Source organism: Falco rusticolus, chromosome 7 (genome assembly GCF_015220075.1).
Source record: "Falco rusticolus isolate bFalRus1 chromosome 7, bFalRus1.pri, whole genome shotgun sequence".
Lineage (NCBI taxonomy): Eukaryota > Metazoa > Chordata > Aves > Falconiformes > Falconidae > Falco > Falco rusticolus.
In genome coordinates, this window is record NC_051193.1 from 6,438,554 (window position 1) to 6,460,652 (window position 22,099).

Sequence of the window (22,099 nt, forward strand, 5' to 3'; positions counted from 1 at the left end):
GCCCCCGCGCGGCCGGGAGGAGCCGCCACCCGCCCCGCCCCGCCGGGGGCGGCCCGCACAGGGGGGCGGGGGCAGCGCCTCGCAGGGGCCCGCAGCGCCGGGTCCTTTCGTACAGACCCACCCTTCAAAACAAACAAAAAAAACCCTCCTAAAGCGCCAAACTTTAAACTTTCTGGGGATGACGACAACTCTCCGCTGCTTGAATATTCGCTTTGTTTTATTCAAACGCCAGAGGTGAAGTACAAACTGTAGTTACACAGCATTTTGTTTCCTTAAAAACATTCTGGATTACATAATTCCAAACAACTTTCAAAACCAAGTTGTTGAACAGTTTTCACCTAAAATGGTTTGTTGTTTTCTTTTTTTTTTTTAATCCATTTAAAAAAGGATGTGAATTAAAGGACTCAATTAAAAGCAGTTATATTTTTTTTTCCCACTCTACAAAGAGGAAAAGTGAGGATGCAGTTACAGATAGTTCACCACAGATTCCCACTGTGAGGGGACCAAGCTTCTCCCAAGAATATCCTCAACTCCAAACCGCAGCTTTGTCTGAACCATTAGTGGGTCATTTAACCCGGAAAAACCCTGAAATCCTAAGGGAAGTATCTGTTGCACCTGGCTGCAGCTGCATGTCACACTGCTAGGTAAGATCACAAGTATTACATAAAATTTACATGACAGAAAATTAACAGCAAAACCAAGGTCAACACATCTGCAAGTATCCTTTCCTGTCCTAACACACCCACTAGACCAAAAAGAATGACCGAAGTTTTATTTAAATAGCATGAATTAATAGTTTAGAAAAAAGGCTTGGTAAAACTGAAGTCCACGTATCACCAAAGGACAAAACGTTGTAAGCAACATAATTCCTAAAACGAAAATCAAAGACATACAGGTCCTTTAGTGTTTTTACAAAGACTTTCCTAAAGGATTGAATTAATTTCGGTGTAGAACAAAAGAGGGAGGATTGCTTTGCTGTGCGACTAAAAAAAAAGAAAAAAAAATCAAGACACCCACAAGACGCAATACTAGCATTTGAGCGTATAACTTAAAAAGCACTGTCATGTGAACAATCACTACCGATTACATCAAAAATATTATACATGTACTTCTTTCATCTCTTAGCATTATAAGATAGGTTGGGCAAATACCTGGCACCAAAAAATTGATGCATGATAGTTCCAATATGTTAAACAAAATGTACTATATTAGAACATTAATATTTAAAAATTTCTGTCTCCTTCTCATCCAAATTCAGATGGCTTACCACTTCCTAGAAACCTTGTTCACCCCTCTGGAAAAATTAGCAAATTACTGACTTCACCGTCTTTCACAGTATTCAAGGTGACTAAAACTTAGTCCTAATGGAAGGGTGAAGGAAAGGATATTATTTGATATTGCATTCAAATTACTGTAACAAACTCGTGTCGCATTTCAGCAAAATCTCCCAGTAGTGCCATAAAGTGTGTCCCAGTTTTTCCAAAATCCTGTTGCAAGGGCTTCCTCCCCCACCAATGTAACAAAGTCACTCCAACACCCATCGGGTTTCAAACACCAGCAGGTACCTAACACTGACCTGAACGCACCCCCCCGTCAGCCGTATGAGGAGCTAATGGTTTATTCACCCTCTACTAATTATTAATCTTGATTTCCCATTTGTAGAGTAACATTATTGTAAAATCTAACTATTGGCAGCACCTGCACTGCTGTTTTAGGTTCTAGAAAGAGCAATCCAGGTGCTGCTGTATTTGCTATACATTTTAATTGAACAAGTGTAATATACATTTCATATTTGAACATTATGCTATCCAAGTCCACACAATGCCCATCAAATAAGTCTATGTGATGTTGCAATAAAATACATGATCTGATTTATCTAATAAAGTTCCTCATCATGTATCGTATCCACAATAGATCCAATGCCTTTAGTATCAGACTGAAGCCAGAGACAATCGTAAGGAAATAACCAAGTGCGCTTTATGCGGGCAAGCATTCTGACAGTATTTAATGGTTTGCAGCATCTGCTTGTCGAGGCCAGCCTTCTTCCTCAACGCCAGAGTCGTATTCTTCTTCAGACGAATCTTTAGTGGGAGCCCTATAATTAAAACGAACTGATCAGATACTTCAGAAATTGAGGAAGGAGACAGTTTCCATAGCTTCTGGTAAACATGCCACCTGCAAAGTGCCCCCAACCACAAGTGTCCTGACAAGCATCCATCTGCTAAATGAGTTTCTGATCTGAAAATGGCACTATGCCAATTTACCTTACAACCAGTATGGAGTCTCATTACTGAAAATCAAAAGGCTATTGAATTCAGTTAAGTCATAAATTTACTGATTAAATCAAACACTTCCAGCAAACATGAATGCTGGTGCTCTACAAAATCACTTAAGGCAGCCATGCGTGTAAGCTAATACTTTCCAGTGCAACCACCCCCTCTGAGACGCAAGGTGTGCTGAGCCAAGCTTCGGCACAGACACAGATGAATGCAAAGCATGTACCTCAGCGGAGGAAGTCACTCAAAAGTAAGTTGTCAGGCGTAGAAACCAAGCCAGAGTTACTAAGTTTCAGACCTGTGTTTTCAGACCTGACCCATTCCCTCTCAACTCCATCTTTTGTTCACTCTAATTAATTATTATTTTTTTTAAATCCAGATTTATCCAGTGCTTTCAGCATTTCACCACTTCATTACCATAATACAACCTTTACAACATTAATTAACATGAGTTCAGCAAATCAATAGATGTGCCTTTGTGGCTCTCCTCTGCTGCAAGAGCAACAGAGAGGAAAACTGCAGCAGCCCGGAGCTTGCATAAAAAAAAGCCACCTCACAGTGGTAGGAGGAGGAAAGAAAGAGTTCCATTTCAGAAATTTCAGTACAGTCACAATTAAACTTCAGGTTTTTACTGTTAACTTATGATGCTTATAATTTATTTCTATTTCTACAGGTATACACACACACAGAAAAGGCTTAAAAGTACCATCGTATCGTTTTATTTTACAATTTCTATTAAAAACTGAAGCAATACAAACCCAAAGTCTCTAGGACAGAACAGGCACTAATTCAGCTGTGTACAGTATACAGAGAATCAGATCCTTTCTAGGTTGTGTGCATGGTTTTGTGTTTACATGCTCCTTCCTACAGCAAACATCAGAATACCTGTCTAGCCACATTACTAGTCTGTTCTGATACTTCCGTTATGGTTTTACCTAATGTATCCTGGCTCTTTTTTGCCTTCTACAACATCTTTGTCAACTTCCACGCACACAATGTCAGAATTGGGCACTTCAAACATGGGCTCCAGCAACAGCTTTTCCTGAAAGAAAGCAAGATGGAAAAAGTATTTCTGTATGCCTTCTTCTACGTAACAACATGGTCAGCAAGCGATTTTCAGAGCTAGAGAGTTTTCTTGGAAGAACTCTGAATACACTAAGTTTTAAAAAGAGACTTAGTGTACCCATAAAAGACCCAGAATTAAGTGAGGTTTTGACTGAAAATTGTCTCTATTAGGTCCATACACACAAACATACATAGCTTCATTTACTCAGTGAGACTTAATTTACTCACCATTATAGATCGAAGACCTCTTGCACCAGTTTTTCTGTCCAGGGCCAGTCTGGCTATAGCCTTCAATGCATCTTCAGTTACATTTAATTCACACTACATAAAGAAAAATGGTAAGCTTAGTTCATCATTTCATTTGTAACTCAACATTGTCTTGAGTGCGACAGTGCGTGCGTTACTGAAAATAACTAACAGTAATATTTACCTGTTACAGACCAGAACATTTAACATTTAAGCTGCATATACAAACCTTCAGCTAGACTTTGTTTGTGACTAACATTACCAGTAGGGACTACGGCCCTTTACCTACAAGTACTATAAATACCTCTGCAGTACATGAAGTGGCTCTTGATGCCTATTAGGCAAGGTCACACACGTTCATTTGAACACTAACATGAAGAATGGTCCAACTATTTCCAGATTACTTGCCCCACAAGGACAAGCACCCAATCTAAACCAGTCAGGTTTTAACGAATTAGCTTACTACTTTTTCAGAGCGGGGAGGTGCACATGTAGGGACAAGAAGTGATTCCAATTGATATTTTAGATTGCTTTATAAACAAAAAATATTGAAGAGCTGTCGAATAAAAATTCAAACCTTATCCATGCTGAATAGTGCCTGGTATTGAGGAACCACAGCATTTCGTGGCTCAGTGAGAATCCGTACAAGGGTTTTCTCATCTAGGCTGTGCAGAGGAACCACAACAGGCAAGCGTCCCACAAACTCAGGAATCATGCCAAACTCAATGAGATCTCTGGCTTCCACATGACGCAGCAAGCGATCTTTTTCTTCAATATCTTCATGTGGATCAGACTCTCCACTTATATTAGCAAGATCAGCTGCTGCTGCAGCCCTTCTGCCTTTTCCCATGTTAGATGGTGTCCCAAATCCTAGGTACTGCAAAACAAACATGTTGTACTTACAGAACTTTACTAAAGTTTTCTTTATGCAACTAAATCACATTCCACGTGCATTAAAAAAACGGAAGCAACCGATTATGTCATTACATACTCACTCAAGCTCAAGAAGTTACCAATACTAAAATTAGACCCCTTGCACACAATCAGTTTCTTATAACATTTAATTCCCTCAGTAAAGTATCAACACCTCAGCCTAAGAGCAAGTTTTTCTTAAAAAAGGTTAGTAGTAACATGTCCCACCACGTTTACAAATACCAGTGATGCTGAAAAGGCCTGTTCAGAAGTGAAGCAAATGCATGCAAGTGTGCTTACATGAAAAGCTACATGAATTACCATGAACGGTTATTTGGATTTCAGTCACTCTCATTAAAGACAGCGTGCACATTTTGTCAGAAAGCTGCAGCCAGAATTCTGTCCCCAGACATTAACACAAAAAATAGTGAACTGCATGACTAGGTATTTTAAGATGATGATAGCTCAAACTATCTGAGCATCAACAGCAAGAGCCTCTTTCTACTAACATCCAAAGGTTTTCTCAGTTTCGTACTTGGTACACTCCAACTGAAAGAAATCCTATTACAACTGCTAGAACTGTTTCACACACTCCCTTTTTAAGAAACATTGGACATGACAATTTAAAGCGTTTACCACTCTAGTACAGACAGCAAGTTCTCTACCAACAGTTTTCAACCTTTTTCACCCCCTATTTTTTTCCTGTTTGCATATGCTAAGAATGTCTCTGTGGAAGACCACAGCAAGCTACTTAAGCCTACTAACAACAGGCTTGTTCTTTGCTACCTTTCTTAGGCTTGACCTCAAGCTCCCAGGTAACAGATGGAAACCCACTGCTCTACAAACAGTGGGAGTATAAATATAGCAAGACCTTGAGAAGTCAGTACTGCGAACAGTAATTAAGATAATTTTTCAGTTCAAACGCAGCCTGATGCACTCACTTTTTCATTTTTCCTCCTGCTGATAATTCTGTCAAGACCATTAAAAGCACCAGAAGCTACAAAGAGGATGTTTGTTGTGTCAACCTGCACCGTTTCTCCACGTAGTTTACGAGAATTCTTTTCTGGAACATTTACTATTGTGCCTTCTAGTAATTTTAACAAGCCCTAAGGAAGAAAGAAGAAAGAAGAAATATAAAATTCTAATGTGTAGCATCATATAAGGCAGCACACCATACTGTGGTTACTTTCACAGATGTACTTACATTTTTTGCTCCCTTATGCCTTTACAGTAACAGTAAGCGTTTAAAGGAATCTGTTCTCCATGTAAGACAATTCCACTCAGGGACAGACAAGTCTTCCTTTAAAGTGACTCCCATGAACATCATGAGCTGCGTTTACTAACAAGTTACTTCAAGTTTTGTCAAAACAGAAAAAGTTATCTATTTTTGCCTATGTTATGCAAGTTGCTATGTGAATGCTATGAAGATGTTTTTCAATTAAAACATTTCTGTGAAGCAGTCTTGAGTTACTTTTGAGATTTTTAGAGTTTTTTTGAATGAAAAAAGTAAAAAGGAAAGATGAGGGTTTCAAAGGTTAATAATTAAGGAACTGAAGAACTATGACTCTGTAAACTCCCATGATATTTGACACATAGTAGGATGATACATAGACTTGACCAGCTGTTCACTTATGAAGTAAAATTACTCCACAAAAAATACCTACTTGTTGAACACCTTCTCCTCCGACATCCCGTAACTGATGAATACCAGGCACACTGCCAATCTTATCTACTTCATCCAGAAAAACAATTCCTGCAGTTACAGCAAATGGATTTAAGGAAGACTCCACTTTTCAAAGAGAAGCAAGAACTTACACACAGGGAAGAACATAATTTAATACAGCAGCAGTCTTTTCTACCTCCATACTATGAATTGCAAAAATGTATGCAATCCTGTCCAACTATGGACAAGCGTAAAAAAACTACAAGATATGCTTCAAGCTTTTTTCAGGTTTATTATTTCTGATTTAGTGAGTTAAAGTTTCAAGTACATGCAACAGGAATATATATTACAGAAGTACTGGTGGTCACAAAGTTTAGAGCACTTAGGCGAGATGAACACAGTCTATGAATGAACTTCAGAAAACATACTGTAAAAGTTTACCTTGCTGAGCTTTTTCTACATTATAGTTGGCATCTTGCAGGAGTTTTGCAATGACAGATTCGATGTCTTCACCAACATAGCCAGCTTGAGTCAAGGTAGTACAATCACAGATAGCAAAAGGTACATCTAGGCATTTAGCTAGAGTCTGAGCCAGCAAGGTTTTACCTGATAAAATAAAAACCATATGTTACAACTACCATACATTTCTCTAGAGCACACAAACCAAAATATTTACCATAGGATCATTATTACTGTTAGTAGACTTTTTGAATGATGCCAGCATGTTCATATATTCATATCAGAACATTTTTCAAGGGAGCTAGTGTTCATCAACAGTGTTTTTTACATTGGCAAGCTCTATTTCTGAATTAGACTAACAGTACACATTTGAGGCAGCTTGAAATGCATACAGTATCACAAATAAGATGTCACACAATATAAAAAACAGAATACATGTACTTGCATAGATTAAACATTAAATAAATCAGTAGACCTTTGCAGACACTCAGGGTGCAGTGCAAAGTCCAGTGCTCCTGCTTTGAAGTTGGGGAGAAACAGAATTAAAAAATTCTTCAGTGAATGTTCTCCCAAATAGTCTACAAAATGCTGTCTTCAGCACAAACACTTCCACTTCTTATGAACATACAAATATAATTTCTCTTTTATCTCCCCTGCAACTGATCTGTCCCAGGCGCTAACCAACACTTTCTAACTGCATCTTCTCAGCTTGCCATCTAACATCTAACTAACATGTAACAGAAACTTTAAATGTATTTTATTTTAGCTTAGTGGAAGTTGCATCTTTTAATCAGCCAGTAAATATAAGTATAAAAAACCCCACCCAAACAAAACAAAAAAAACCCACACATGACTAGATCCGCTTTCTTTTCAAGGTCATTTAGCTCAGCTTATTACCATGGCATGAAAGCACAAAACCCCCAGCTTTTTATACACCAGACTGGAATATTCACAAAAGAGGAAAATGACTTGTTAATAATCAATTCTAAGAAAAATCTGACACCTATAAAAACACACAGCTATATACCTGATCCAGTTGGTCCAAGCAGCAAAATATTACTTTTTTCAAGTTTTATGTCATCATTGGGCGAATCTAGTACCTCTCCTCCCCGTTTTTCCTGAGGTATCTGCTGGTTCATTTGTTGCTGCATCGATGCTCCTAAAGCATTACCGTGTGGACTGATTCCAGCAATCTGCAGTAGTTCTGAAGAGAATAACAGTACTGTTTGAGCACTCACAAGGTCTGTCATTACCTTACATGCACAATAAAAGCTTGGTTCTTCTGTTTTGTTCTGCAAATCTATAATTCTATCTGTAGAGAAGTTTACAGATAGGACTGCAACAGCAATATGGCACAATTAGTACCAAAACATGAGTTCCAACTATTTTTGCACAAGCATATATTTATATATACAAAAATAGTTTCCAATGGTACAGTGGATTATCTAAAAATATTCCTCTATATTAAAAACTAGAGACATTTTTAGTTTTTACAAATTATAAAAAATTACAGTTAAAATGAGTTATTTTTTAACTGTTGCTCTCTATGATGAAAAAGTACAAGAATTGGCATACTGTAACAACTACAAAAGCAATGCACAGCTCTAGTCTCAAGAGTTAAAGACTTGCCTCAGGTTGTTACAGGTTTTGTCTCTACACATGGATACAGACATTCAGTTGGATTTTCTTTTTTCAGAGCACTTTTTTAATTTCAGAGCAATTTTTTAATTGGCTTGCAGGGTAGAATTTTGAAGATCAAGAAAATTGGTTTCAAGAACAATAACCGTGATTCCAAATGACCTACACTAGACTAAGGAATAAGTTCACAGACTAAAGAAGTTCAATAGCCAGTGAGAGCACCAGTGGACTGAAAATAAACATAACTGACATCACCCAGACAAAAAGCAGCAACATTCTGAATTTCAAGGTGACAGCGCATATTAAGAGTGCAAATACCCTGCAGAAAACAGTTGCATAACTTCCTTTATTATTTACCTCACATCATATTCTGTATGTCATTACTAATATCATCTCACCTCAGATCTAAGTAAAGAAAAAATAAAATCTACATTTCATTTGGTTTACTGAGAATAATTCTAAGGACAGATGATTATTTAACTTCATAAAAGATTGTATTTTACAATTTACCTGCTTTCCACCTAGAACTAGATAAAAAGAGTCAAATCATAGCCACCTCTGTTAAAAAGCATACTCAATGCCTTCAATTAAACTTACTTGCAGAAGAAAAGCAAAGAGAAGTTTACCCAGCATTTCAAAACTAGCAGTCACTAAAGACTATTCTATGTTAACATCAAAAGAGTAAATATTGCAGAGGAGGACATGAGGAGAGAGTTCACTTACTTGTAAATCTGTACTCATCCTCCCGTCTTCTGATTTCTAATTCTAAGAGAGAGGATGAAAACAGTAATAAAATATAGGTTTATAAAAAGTTTATAAATTCTCCACCTCTTGCCCTCTTCTGAATATCTCATCACTGTGTACGAATGTATTTCTAACAAGACACTCCCACATGAATTAGTTTTTATTGCTGCCAAAATTAATCCAAACCCCAACTTCCATGCTTTTAAAATGACAGCAAGCTTTCTACAACTGAAAACTGTCACAATTATTACCTCTGATTAGATTTTAATTTTAAAACCACTTCTAGAAGGGGGAAAAATGCAAAAATATAATTTTGGTTTGAAAAGGCTGCCTTAAACTCTCACGTTTATATCCAAGTGTTATAATGTAGGATTTCACATATTTCAAAGTACTATCTGTCATAAGCATTTACTGCCAGTCTCTCTGGATGTGCACCATTTTATCTTTCTGTGGAGGGTTGGGAACTTTCCAGTGCCAAGTACACAACTGCTCTCTACCATTGCCAGGCCAGTGCTACTAGTGTTTTCCCCTCAGTTAAAATACTTCTTTACATAAATTCACAAAAGGAAGATTTCTTTTCTGTTTGCCTAGCATACTATTTTTTGCAAGACCAAACAAAACACCTTAAAAAAAAAAATCAAGGTACACTTTGAATCAGAAACAGTAACTGAATCCTACTTCTAAAAATAAATTAGATCAACATAGCTACACACTTAGTAGCAAAAGTACTGCCAAGAGTAACTCCATCTACACCTGCTAGATATGGAACAATACTATGAATACTACGGTCACCAACAGATGCTGCCAACAGCAGCAAGTAAGGTTAGAAAGCTAATTATTCATCAAATTACCTATGCAAAATATTGTCTTAGTTGTTGCTTGCAGATTAAGCAGCAGATTTACCATTAAGCAGTAAATGAGACTAGAAAGAAAAATTTAGGAGACTCACTTTATAAAGTTAAATATCTAATAATGTGTCAGTAAAACCACTAAACTTTTAATACCCATGGCACTATAAACCTTCTGGATTACTATTTAAATAGATCACAGAAGTTCACGTACAGTGAAAATTAAATTTGATAGAAATTCTTTTACATATACAGAACATCTACCATCAAGGTAAAACCTTTGTCAGGTTTGTTAAGTTAGGGCCATGAAATGATGGGTTCTGTTTGACCAGAAAAAGTACAAAACATCATACAAACCTCTTGGTGTTAGAGAAGTCTGCTTTTCAACTTCTGCTTGCTGTCTCAGGTTAGCTGGGATGTTATTGTAGATCCTCTTGTAATGATTGTACACAGCAACTGAAAGCACCTTCTTGGCAAAACACTGACCAACAACGTATTTGTCGAGGTAGTTATAAATCTGAAAGGTAACTCCATCTTAGTAACACTTCTAAATCATCTTGCAGCAGAAAAGAAAAAATAGTGTATTGTGCCAAAGATGGACTTTGGTCTAAACCAACCATTACAGAACTAAGAAACAGAAGCCCTGCATCTAAAATACAAAATACATTGCTGTTGATGAGTTTACTTAAAACCACGGTGCTTACACAATCATGCTGTGTCTGTCAGTTCTCCCCTAAGAATATTTAAATCCATTGTCATTTTCACCCAAATTTGTAAGAGGAACAGAAATTTCAAGTATACTTAAATTTCTTAAAAGAGGCCTAACCAGGAGCCACGTGCAGCTTCAGAAACCATTACAGTGCACTAGAAACTGAGAAACACAACAAGCTCCTGCATTATTCGAGAGAGGGAAACCAAATGATTTAAGATGGGTCATTGCCACAAGCTGACCAGCCACAGTTCTCACCCACAAACAGGCCAAATAAAAGGTTCTGCAGCTACAGAAGGAAGCTGCTAACGTAAGGGTGCAGAATACGAGGCCATTGCAGGAAATGGAAGATACTATGGACGGTGAGGGTTGAGGTTAGCAGGGCCACAAGGAGAAAATGAAGGTACTGGACTTCAGTCACAAGACAAAGGCAGAGGAAAACAAGCCCAGCTGCTTTTACCGAATCTACTTGTTCCTTTTATCAGAGTCTTGCTGGGTCATATAGCTCTCAAAGGTTTAATCTTGAGCTAATCTTCTTTATTGCTTGTTGCTGTGTCAAAGTGAACTGTTACACACCTGATGCAGATTAAGAAGTAAAGCATTTCACCAGGCTGTAACAGAAGGAAACACTGGGATGAAATTAAGAACCATACCTTTTTCGGTGGAGGTGGTGGCTTCTGCTGGAATGCCAATTTCACTGCTTCTGCTGCTGACTCAGGCTCTTTAATGATGCTCTTTTTTGTGTCTGCCTCTGACAGTACAACAAAAAAATGGTGACACTTTTCGCACTTCACAAAACGGGTGGAAGCTACAGAAAAGTAAAACAAAACAGTAAGAGGAACTGCTTAGCATTCATTCAACTGCCCCATTTGTCATACAAAGGGCAAGCACCTGTAAGACAGCACAGTCACCTCTTTGTTTACACACTTCCCCTTCCTTTACCTTAGAAGATTTAAAACAAATTATTGGACTATGAAATTTGACACAGAGGGAATACAACTTGCCCAAAAAGTCACAATGCAGGGCAGCAACCAAACAAGGGATTAAAAAGTAAAAATCTATTTCATACTTCTTCAATAGCACTACACTCAGAAGAGGAAACTTTGCATCTCAGAGCGATGTAAAATTAACGAGGGCTTTAACTACACAGTAACAGTTCCTAACTCAAACTAGCAGGCAAAAACGTAATTGTGGTTAGGGACCGACTACTCTAAAGTACAGGAAGCAATCTACACCGTCAATCTCAAAGACAGCATGCAGCAGACTCAGGAAAGGACAGCTGTGGCAGCTCCCAGTCTCTGCATCCCACTGGCTGTGGAACACTATGGAGCATGGTTCAGTCACCTAAGCCCAGGACACAGAGCACAGTGGGGTCACACAAAGGGCTCATCCCAACAAGAGGCAGCTGTGGTATGCAACAGATGATCGGGACTTTGATGTTTTGCAAGATCTTTTGCTTATTTATTTTTACTGCCAGGAGCAGAACAAATTTCTTTCAAATTCCAAAAGCCAAACACTTCTACCACTGACTTTGTGAACTGTATCTCAAGAAATCATGTTCTCTGCAAAGATTGGCTTCAAAAGCCTGCGAACTAGAACTTGCACTACCTTTTTTCCTCCCTTTGGAAAAGCAAAGTTGAAATAAACAAAAATAGACAGTAAAGAATAAATTTGTAATTATTGTAATCAAAAATAGATCTTTTCTGACCATACTACTATGCTATTAAATGCAAATCATGTGCAACAGGACTGATTTAAAGTAAATAAATTAGTAAATGTATTCAATTAAAAGTAAACGTAGCAAAACCACCACATGAAAAGCTTCAACATCAAAACTTCTGAAATCATAAGAAGTTTTTAGAAAACAGCTTGAACCAGCTCATTTTAATAACAGCCTCTAGCAATAAACAAGCTGCTTATTTATAACTTGTTATTGCCTCCCATAGATCTAACATCAGCAAAAGAGGAGCAGGTGTGGTTTTTTGTTTGGTTTTTTTTGTTGGGTTTTGTTGTTTGGGGTTTTTTTTAATACTAAGCATACCTTATGACTGGATAAGTAAGACCAGCAAATTATTTTAAGAATGTAGCACATAACACTGTGACCATCACAGCTTTATTAACTCTACTCCAAAGAAAATTCATATAAATACTAGGAAGTTCTCCTGGGTTATCTGCCTGATGGGACAAGATGAAGAACCACTTGCAAGCACCCACTGCTCCTACATAACTATCATTTAGCAACAATTTTGTAGGGAAAATTGTCGGGAAACCCCCCAAACTTTCTCCCAGTGCTCACTCAAAACACCTCTGATACTCTTGATGACTGCAGTGCCATGAGGTGGTTGTCCTTCCTTATACAATGCTAACAGTCAGCTTAATTAGGATGAAAGCGCCACAAGAATACTTGCCCCCTTTTTAGGTCCACCGGAACGGTTAAAAAAAATAGAAAATAAAATAGCAGGCTGTAAGAATACTATTGTGCATCTTCAAAACATCATTCACCAAAAACAAAATATTGTTTAGAGTACACTTTTTAACAATTACTCCAGGCAGCACAGAGGAAGGTTATTAGAGATCTTCCCAATTTTCAGCAAGACCAGTAAGGTCAATGGTTACAGAGAAACTCTGATGTACAGGGTGCCTGGGGGAGCAGACTTAGTTATCAAAACACAGCTGTAAAACTGGCCAGTTTCTGTATCTACACAGCAATCTGGGAAAAAGTATCAATGTAAGTTTAACAGAACAAAGAGAACTGAGAAGGTTGCTCTGAAATGCAAGGAAACCAATTTCAAGTACTTCTATCTCCCTAAAACTCAAAATTGCAAGCAACTTTGCTATTCTCAAATACTGGCATGTTTTCGCAAGTTCTTTTAGCAAACACATGAAAGCACAGCAAAGAGCTTCCTGTCAAACCACTTCACTGTCATTAAGATGTCTGCAAATATTTACAGTATACTAAAATTCAAGTCAAGTGTTGGTTTTTGATTCAGGCAACGTTACCACGGAGGCTGCATTTCAAAGAGATTTCTAAATACCATACAAGCTGACCTTATCAAAGAGAAAGGCCGCATTTCCAAAATACATACAGGAAGCAAAAACAATCAGAGGATTAATCTCAAAAACACTTGTAGGGTTGAGATGCTATAAGGTAAAAACACATCAGGGAAGCTTCTTGCCTATTAAGTAGGTACAATAGCAGGGAAGTCTTGCTTTGGAGGATGGGAGCTAACCTGACGGCATCAGGTGGAGACAGTAAAAGCAGCGCCTAGGTAAGGCTTCTTATGCCAATCAGCTTTACAGCTATTGGATTTCACCCTATATCTGAGGCTCACATCTTATTTCACTGATCACAAAACTCTTCTTACAGAGTCTCACAACCAAAACCAATACAGGAACTGCTGAGAAAGTGTGTCAAAGCAAAATTCCTTTTGGTTTGCATCATCTTCTGCCTTAATTGTTAATTACTGGAAAAAGCATTGCCAAGCAAATCCTTGTGCAAGATTTGCAGATACAAAGTGAAGCCCCATTAAAAACAAACTCCACCAGACAACCAGCCTGTCACACTACAACTCGATAGCAATTAATTTATTAATAAATGTGGCTTTTAGTTAGGATTTTGTTTCCCTACTTCTTACAAAATGACTGAAAAACCTAATATTTAAAGACTGAAACAAATGCTAATTGCGTATTTTCCTTTTGCTTTAAGTATTGACTTAAGGCTCTGCAGTTTGGTAATTCAAACCAGAATTGAGCAAATTCATCATTTTTCCTGACTAAGCAACATGAAACGCTTATCTGACAAATCAAGTTACAGTATGTTTAACACAACCTGCAACCCACTCATTTCGGGCAGAACAGGACAGATTTCTTTTTTCCTATTAGTTTTTGGTTTGTTTGTTGTTACACTGCTGCTTCTACTCCGGGGCAACGCCTTAGTGGTATTTCCAGATAAAAGCACAAACTCCAGTAACAAGAGGAGCAAACGGGGAAGGGAGAGTTTCAAAATGTCTGTGTCTACTCATGAACCATCTGATAAGAACGAAAATGAGGTTAAAAATCCTTCCACTATTTTCAACCACATCTAGTCCAAGGAGAGACTGATACACTGAACACCACATAGGGTTGTACTTCTAGTTACATCAACTAGCGCCAGCTTTTGCAGAAAAGTTTGAAACTATAGGCAAAAAGCAAACAACAAAAAAAAGCTTATTATTTCTGGAAAAAAATAGCAGCTGAGGACTTATCCTTTTATCTAACATAAATAAATATGTTAGTATAGAATTGTCTTGTGATTCATGATGTTTGATCATTTTTATTAAATAGTATTTTATATAAGCAGCAGCAAATAATAGCACATCCGCTCATTATTTTCACCAACTGTGATACTAACAACTGTTGAACAAGTTTATGCTGACCTTGTCTTAAGCTTCTTAGTGTACAAGTCTGATTATAACTTGATACTTCCTCCTCAAGACCCACCAGCTAACAATGGGTATTTGCTTTCTGGCAACTATTTTCTAAGCTGGCCTCATTAGCACTCAAACAAGGAGCAATGTCCTCAAGTCTGATTGAACCTAAAGCAGAACCGGTATGAATTTGGACTGCACTTCAAAAAAAGCAGCTGTTGCTGCTGAACACCAGGTACCTGACACATTTTGGATTTTCTAGTTGGACTTTACAACCTCCTACCTGGATAAAACTGCATACTCACAGTTGCAGTCTGAATTCCACGGCCATACTTTGCTCCACCACACATCACAGGAAATTACACAAACATATCCACAGAGACAATACATGATCAAGCCAACGTGGCCCAACCACACATAGCAAATTTTTTGACATTGTATAATTAGGTAGGCTAAAACTTAGCTATCAGGACTACATTAGATCACAAATACAGTCACATCTGTGGCTATTTAAAAAAGAAAGTATCATTACAACTTACACACAAAAGTCTCCACATGTGTGCACAAGTCACCACACTTCGGGCAGCGCAGCTGGTTCCCTCCTTTCCCAGAGCTTCCAGAACTTGACTTTTTACCACCTCCCTCACCGACAGACTTCTAAAAAAGATTTCCAGACAATTAGCCCCAAACAATGGAGCTGTTAACATCAGGCATTTAGCAGTGTGTTTATGGAATCCACTAATGTGAATACCGCAACAGCTGAATGACAAAATAACTATTGTCAGGATTTTTTTAAAGACTTCAAAAACTTAGAAAAACAGGATATAAACACTTTGAAATGTACACACATCTGCATTTCCCAGGTCTGCCAATTTTGGACACCCATCTATGTTAGAACCGCTTGACTGACACTAGAATGATAACAAGCTAAACTACAGCAAGAACGTTTTAATAGTATATTTCCATGTAATTTATACTAACCCCAGAGAAAAAAACAAGTCATACTTATAGAGAGAGTAATTTCATTATCGCAACTGTGTTGATTCTAAGGATTTCTGAAGCCACAACTCTTCTCACGTCCTTGATAGATGTAGCTATGCTGGCAGATGGCTGTAGGGTACATATGGCCTATAAAACAAGCATCTCAGAAATTGCTTGGAATACTTATGTTTTTTTACTTCTACAGCAGAATTCCCTGACAGACACGTACTTATCTTTCCCTGTGTTACCCTGCTTAGTGGTGTTCAAGGTTAAAAAATTTTAAATCTATATCCATTCTATGCCTTCATACTTTGGTTATTAATGAAAGCTACTATATTTGAGTAAACAGCAAAGATCTCTCTTCCCTTTTCTAAGGTAGTCACCCATTTTTTTTAAACCTTGCTTACCACCTCAGTTCTCCTTGAAACCTTCTCAAGAAAAAAGACTATTAAAAAAAGGTTTATCTTTCTTATTTTTAAAAAAAGTTTAATCTGAACCTTCAGAACACACCTGTGTCACCCAGACAGTTCCTCAGATGTCACAATATGCCATTGTAAGGCGACATTACTGCCTGTGAACTCTCAGAATATTATTTGCTGACTAAAGAGCAGTTTTATTCTCAGGTAATCATTTATCTGAAGAAGCTGTTTATTAACTATAACTATAGAGAAAGACTAGGATGAAAATAGACTACAATATAACAATAATAAAGCTAGCCTCCTCACAAACTTGTCTTGTTTAGTATAAACAAATCAATGCTGAAAAAAGAATTTCAAGATGTACTTACTTTAAAAAGCCTACTTTGGAGTAGCAGACTTTTGAAGAATAGTTCTGATTACTACTTTTTCCTGAGATATTGAAACCTGTTGTGGATTTGTAACATTCTACGAAATTTTCAAGTGTCCCTTTACACTAGGCAAAAAGATTCATAAAACTGGGAAAAGTGTTATGGGGCGCTTACGAAGTTTGTCTGCTAACAAATTACATTTTTCTTCACCATCACTTGTAGCAATTTGAAGGATCAGAAACGTCAAGTTAGAAAAAATTTCAGGAATATTCTAAGGAAATAATCTACTAAAAAAATTAAAGAAACATTTTACATAAACTACTGAAAAACCTAATGCATGAGATTACCTTGCTTCCATCGCCAGAAGCATCCTTGCTTGCACCATCCTTTGAAGCAAAATACGCTGGTGTTTCTGAGAAGTTTCTAAGAGGAATTCGTCTTAGGGAACGCGTTTCAAAAGTCCCAAGTTTTCCTAAAACAGGGATGCGTGTACGACCACAAGTAATACCTAAAAAAAAACCCAAACACACATGAAAATTAAACATCAAAAATACTCTAGTTCTAATACAAGTGCCACCAAACCCCAGAATTTATTTACCTTAAATGGAGATCAAAGGCTTCCACAACAGAAATCAACATCCAAATTTCAGTTATCCAAAATAAATTCTCTTTACCACCTTAATGTTCATCACATTAAAAGCTGCCTGGATTGTCCAAAAATGACCCAAAAGTAATTTCAGGTCCTCTAACATCAGATAACTGAGAGTCCCATTGTGTCATGAAATAGGGAACATCCCAGTTATGAAATCAATCCTCAGAATTATAAATACGATCAACAGCCAGCATTTATTGTGAAATAATTCAACCCCTGAAGTCAGAAAGAGACCTTTGAAATGTCCCCTTATTATGCAAAAATTACCAAAAAAGTGCCTCAGACTCACAGACTGCACGTCTGGATCTGGCTTTCACTCATGAACTCTACTAAAAACTAGTTTCCAGGAATTGAGGTACCACTTCACAGAAAAGGTTGTCCTGAGGAAAACTGAAAGGTAGTGTTATATTTGGCACATGCTGACAGACACACACAAGCAAAAATTCACTGTAATTTTAACTTTGTTGAAATAGCTTATTGCCAACATGAAAAAAAACACCTCATTGAGAAACTAAACAGCCTTTTCCTCCTCTTGCAACAGCGGGCAGGATTACATTTCATGACTAGGTATGATGTGAATCAACAAATACTGTGCTTGAGATTTCAACATCTCAGCACAGACAAGAGCTTGGAATCTATCTCTCATCTCAAGTGGCAAAATTCTCACTTGCTCTCTGGTTTGGCAAGAACTCTGTGCCTTACTTAACAAAAGAGCTATATAGCAACAATGACAACTACAAAATTGCTGACAATACATGGTTTCACTATTAGAGAGAATCCTAGAGAAATGCAAAAAAATCTTCTAAAAAAATAATAAGAACAGTATGAATGGCAAGAGGAGTACAGAGTACAGTTAATCTGCTCTGAAAGAGGTAATAATGACAACCAAGAGCTGGAATCTTAGTTGAAAGAGGACACTTAAGAAAATTCACCTTGCTACTATAACGGAAAAATAGAAAAATAAAGAAAAGCATTATGAACAAGCTTAAATTTATCAGCAAAACCCTCACAGGCTTCTGCAAAGCCACAACCAAGATGACAGTGTCAAATAAGATTTGAAGTTGTTTTATTAACTTATACGCTGCTTAAGATTCCTGAACTTGAGGATCGTTTGCAGTTATTTTTAACAACTAAAAATGTAATCTTTTTAAAAATCTGTAATACAGAAACTAAGTGTTTTACCACTAAGCACTGCACATGGACTAAAGATGACTGATTTTGATCCACCGTACTCCTGTGACACAGAAAATACTGAAAACTGTATTGGATAAACTATGAAACTATATACAGCATCAAGTACTGAGCTAGTAAGTGCCACATTACTGACTGTGCCCATCTACTGATCAGAAACACCGCAGCTGTGGGGCTTCACCTCCAGCATTTGACAGGATGCTGGCAGCAGATCCATAGCCAGCAGCATTACACCCACACTGTAATGCCTTTGTTGCTGTTAAATTCACTTTCACAAAAGTCTTAGCTGGCCAGCCTTTGGGGAGCATTGCTACACATGCTGAACTCTAAAGGGTATAGATGGGCTAAACCAGAAAAAAAACCCCAAACATATTACTGCTACAACACCTTGTGTCTAAACACAAAATGCTTTGTCCCTGTGCTTATCATGAGGTCCGAGTGATTATTTTTAATAAAATACAGTTGTACAGTTAGAGAATAAAGTAGTAAGAAAGTTATCACAACTACTTTCTTGCATAAATAAGCCCAGAGGCAGATTTTCAGGAGAAATCAACAGTCCAGCCCAATGTCCGGCAACTTCCAGATACTGATAAATGTTCAAATATGCAACAGCTGGCTAGCACAGCAGTATTCACTCACACACGTAGCTGGCAGTCAGAGCTGGGGGGTTTTTTTGAAACAGCAAATTGGCATCTATCCAAGGCATTCAGATTAGTGTGTTAAGAAATACTGGGAGGCTCCTTCACACCTTATTAACCTTTAGTTGATACTTGAGGAAAGAAATCATGACTTTTGGGCCGAGCCTCAAATATCCTGGAAGAATCTATTGCCTTATAGAATCTAATCTATAAGGAAGTGACAGGGAGACTGACAGAAGTCTCCTCCTTGTCCCACACAACGCTTGACGGACTAGATTGATCCACGTACTCTGAATACTCTCACATTTGTACCAACCAGCAACAACAAACAAAGTACCTGGCAGAAGACGTAATCTGTTACAACAACAAAAATGCACCAAGGTTATTCTTTTTTAGAAGAACTTCTGTGGAAAGCTGATGCATAAATGATCTTATTACTCTGTATCTGTGTTTTAGTCTTATTTGTTCTTTTATATACCTTTTAGATTTTAGTTCTGACCAAAAAAAAGAAAAATAAAAAAGATAATTCTTAAGTCAACCCAGAATGTTACTTGCTTTAAAGTTTATTGTTTCTCCAGTTTACATGAGGCCAGACAGGCTGGAGTTGAAAGTACTGGTTTAAACCTTTCATCGCAGACGACATCATGAAATGCAGATGTAAATGTAAAGTCAACTGCAATGAGTTAACTCACCTCTTGAAGGCAATAAATCACCTTGGACTCATCAGGCTATTACTGAGGGCACAATCATTCAAAATCTTGTTGCAAACGTGGCAACAGCAGAGATTTTCAGCACAATTTGGGGGTGATCATCTGCCTTTCACCAAAAGCAGCACATGGTATTGTCAACTCTCACCACCCACACCACCATGAAAAGGACAAAAGTAGTAAAAAAGTAGCAGCTTTCCTCCATTTCAACTTCCAGTAAGTTGTCTGTGCAGTCTCATACTTCAACCAAGCTGGAAATAATTACTTTTTGCTAACTGAGGGCAAGTCCTTTATAAGACATAATTCGAGTTCAGGCTGCAGAACAGGCAGGCTTTTAATCAGTCAGTTAATGAAGCTCATTTGCTAGCACTGCAGGGTAACACACACTAGGCAAATGCTGCCGAAAATCACGTCCGTTGAAATTAACTCTCTATGTACGTCTCCCAGGAGATATTTCAATGCCGGGTAGTTTCCCAGAACTTCGCACCACCTAACGCTGCCCTTAACTCTGACACAACACCGGCCGCCCCCTCACACCACCCAGGGTGACACTAGCAAAAGGTAAGTAGCCCACAAAAAGGCGGCAAGGCCGAGACACGCACCCACTGCCTAGTCGCAGCCCTTATCGCAGCGCCGCAGACCGGGCTGGCCCAGGCCGGCTGCCGCTGGGCGCCGGAGGGCTCCTCTCCCTCCCCCTGCCCCGGGGGGGGGCTGCTCCCGCTGACCCCGCTCCGGCGCGCCACGGCGGAGCGCTGCCAGCCCGCGGCGGCCACAGGGAACGGCGCTCCCCCTCAGAGAAGCGGAAGGGGCCGCGGCGCTCGGGCCCCCACGGAGGGCCCAGCCCCGCCGGCGGGCAGCGCCCGGTCGGGCGTCGGTGGGCGGACGGGACGGCGTTACCTCTCCGCGCAGAGGGCAGCGTGGAGCCCAGGAGGCGGGCGGCGGCGGCACAGCTGTGGCAGGCGGACATGGTGCGGCCGCGGGCCCAGCCCGCTTCCCCCGCCGCCGACTAGGCCTCGCTGGCGGCGGTATTGCGCGCCCCACCCGCGCCGTAAACAGCCCCCCCCCCCTCCCCGCGCCGCCTCAGTGACGGCAGCACGCTGCCACCTGCCGTCACCGCGCACAGCCCCGCCCGGCGGGCATCATGGGAGGCGTAGTCCTGGGGCGGGGCCGGCGCGCTGCATCACGGGAAATGGGGGGGTGGGGCCGCGCGGGGCGGCGGGCCCCGCGGGACCTGCAGCATTTGCCCCCCACACAGCTCATCTCGGGCGATTCCTGCCGCCTCCTTCTGCTTCCTTCACACGACACCAGATAAATATGTCCCTTGGATCCTAGAAATAATTTTGACAAAAAGGCTTTCGTGAAAAAAAAAAAAAACAACAAAAACCAGCTGAAAAAACTTTAGGCAAAAGGAAGCAACTTTGGGAGTGAGATGCAAATGATAGTGCCTGTCACGGGGTCAGCTCCAGGCAGGGAGCAACACTGTGTACGTAAATCTATACAAAGGTATTCTTTACACATACCTCTGACAATTAGCTATAGGTCCCTTTCTTTCAACTCACCTTCAGCTCCTACTAGTCACACACCAATTAAATGAAGCTAATTGATCCCAACTGGTTTTTAGAGGAACTCAGTGAGAGGAATATATCACCTGTCGCTTTCCTTAATTAATCTGAGCTGCCCTACAGCAAATACCATTAGACCATGCCAGCAGCAGTTAACACACACCATGCTGCTCAGCTGCAAGCAGCGAGAACATCCAACATCAGTTTTAGTTTTTGCAAAACTATGGATGGAGTTTAACCCTTGTAAAATACAGGTTTAACACCACCACCTACAGCCAGACAGATGCCAGTCTGATTTTTAACCGGCATTAAATCCACCTCCGTGTTTCCTTTCAGGAGCTTTTTGAGGGAGTTAGGCAGGAAGAGCAGGTTGGGCTCAGGGACACACCGACACACGTCAACAGAAGCTGTTTGCCCTGCGATCGCACCTTATGAAAGCACAGAAGGAACAGCAGCAGTGTCTCCAGCGAGTACCGGTTGCATGCTGCTGCGCATCCACAGAATGTCTGGACCACTCATGGCAACAGGCAGTGCTCTCAGCTTCCTTGTAAACCTGGTGTACTGAAAATACACCAGTAAAATACTACTTATGAAATAACTATTTGAACAAACAAT

General features: G+C 39.3%; 1 protein-coding gene across 2 annotated transcripts; it reads right to left on the minus strand.

Moving 5' to 3' along the window:
• Positions 1-196: 196 nt before the first annotated feature.
• Positions 197-20,979, minus strand: CLPX (caseinolytic mitochondrial matrix peptidase chaperone subunit X). 2 transcript variants are annotated; one of them, XM_037393314.1, is made up of 14 exons: positions 20,820-20,979; positions 17,082-17,242; positions 15,506-15,623; positions 11,214-11,368; positions 10,209-10,368; positions 8,983-9,024; positions 7,649-7,825; positions 6,604-6,768; positions 6,164-6,252; positions 5,441-5,605; positions 4,165-4,464; positions 3,570-3,662; positions 3,212-3,318; positions 197-2,095 (listed from the first exon to the last, which is right to left on the minus strand). In XM_037393314.1, the coding sequence occupies exons 1-14, from the start codon at positions 20,887-20,889 to the stop codon at positions 2,005-2,007; spliced, it is 1,893 nt and encodes a 630-aa protein (XP_037249211.1). In that variant the 5' UTR covers positions 20,890-20,979; the 3' UTR covers positions 197-2,004. The 2 variants fall into 2 exon arrangements, with proteins under 2 accessions (XP_037249211.1, XP_037249212.1); XM_037393315.1 differs by lacking the exon at positions 8,983-9,024.
• Positions 20,980-22,099: the final 1,120 nt, after the last annotated feature.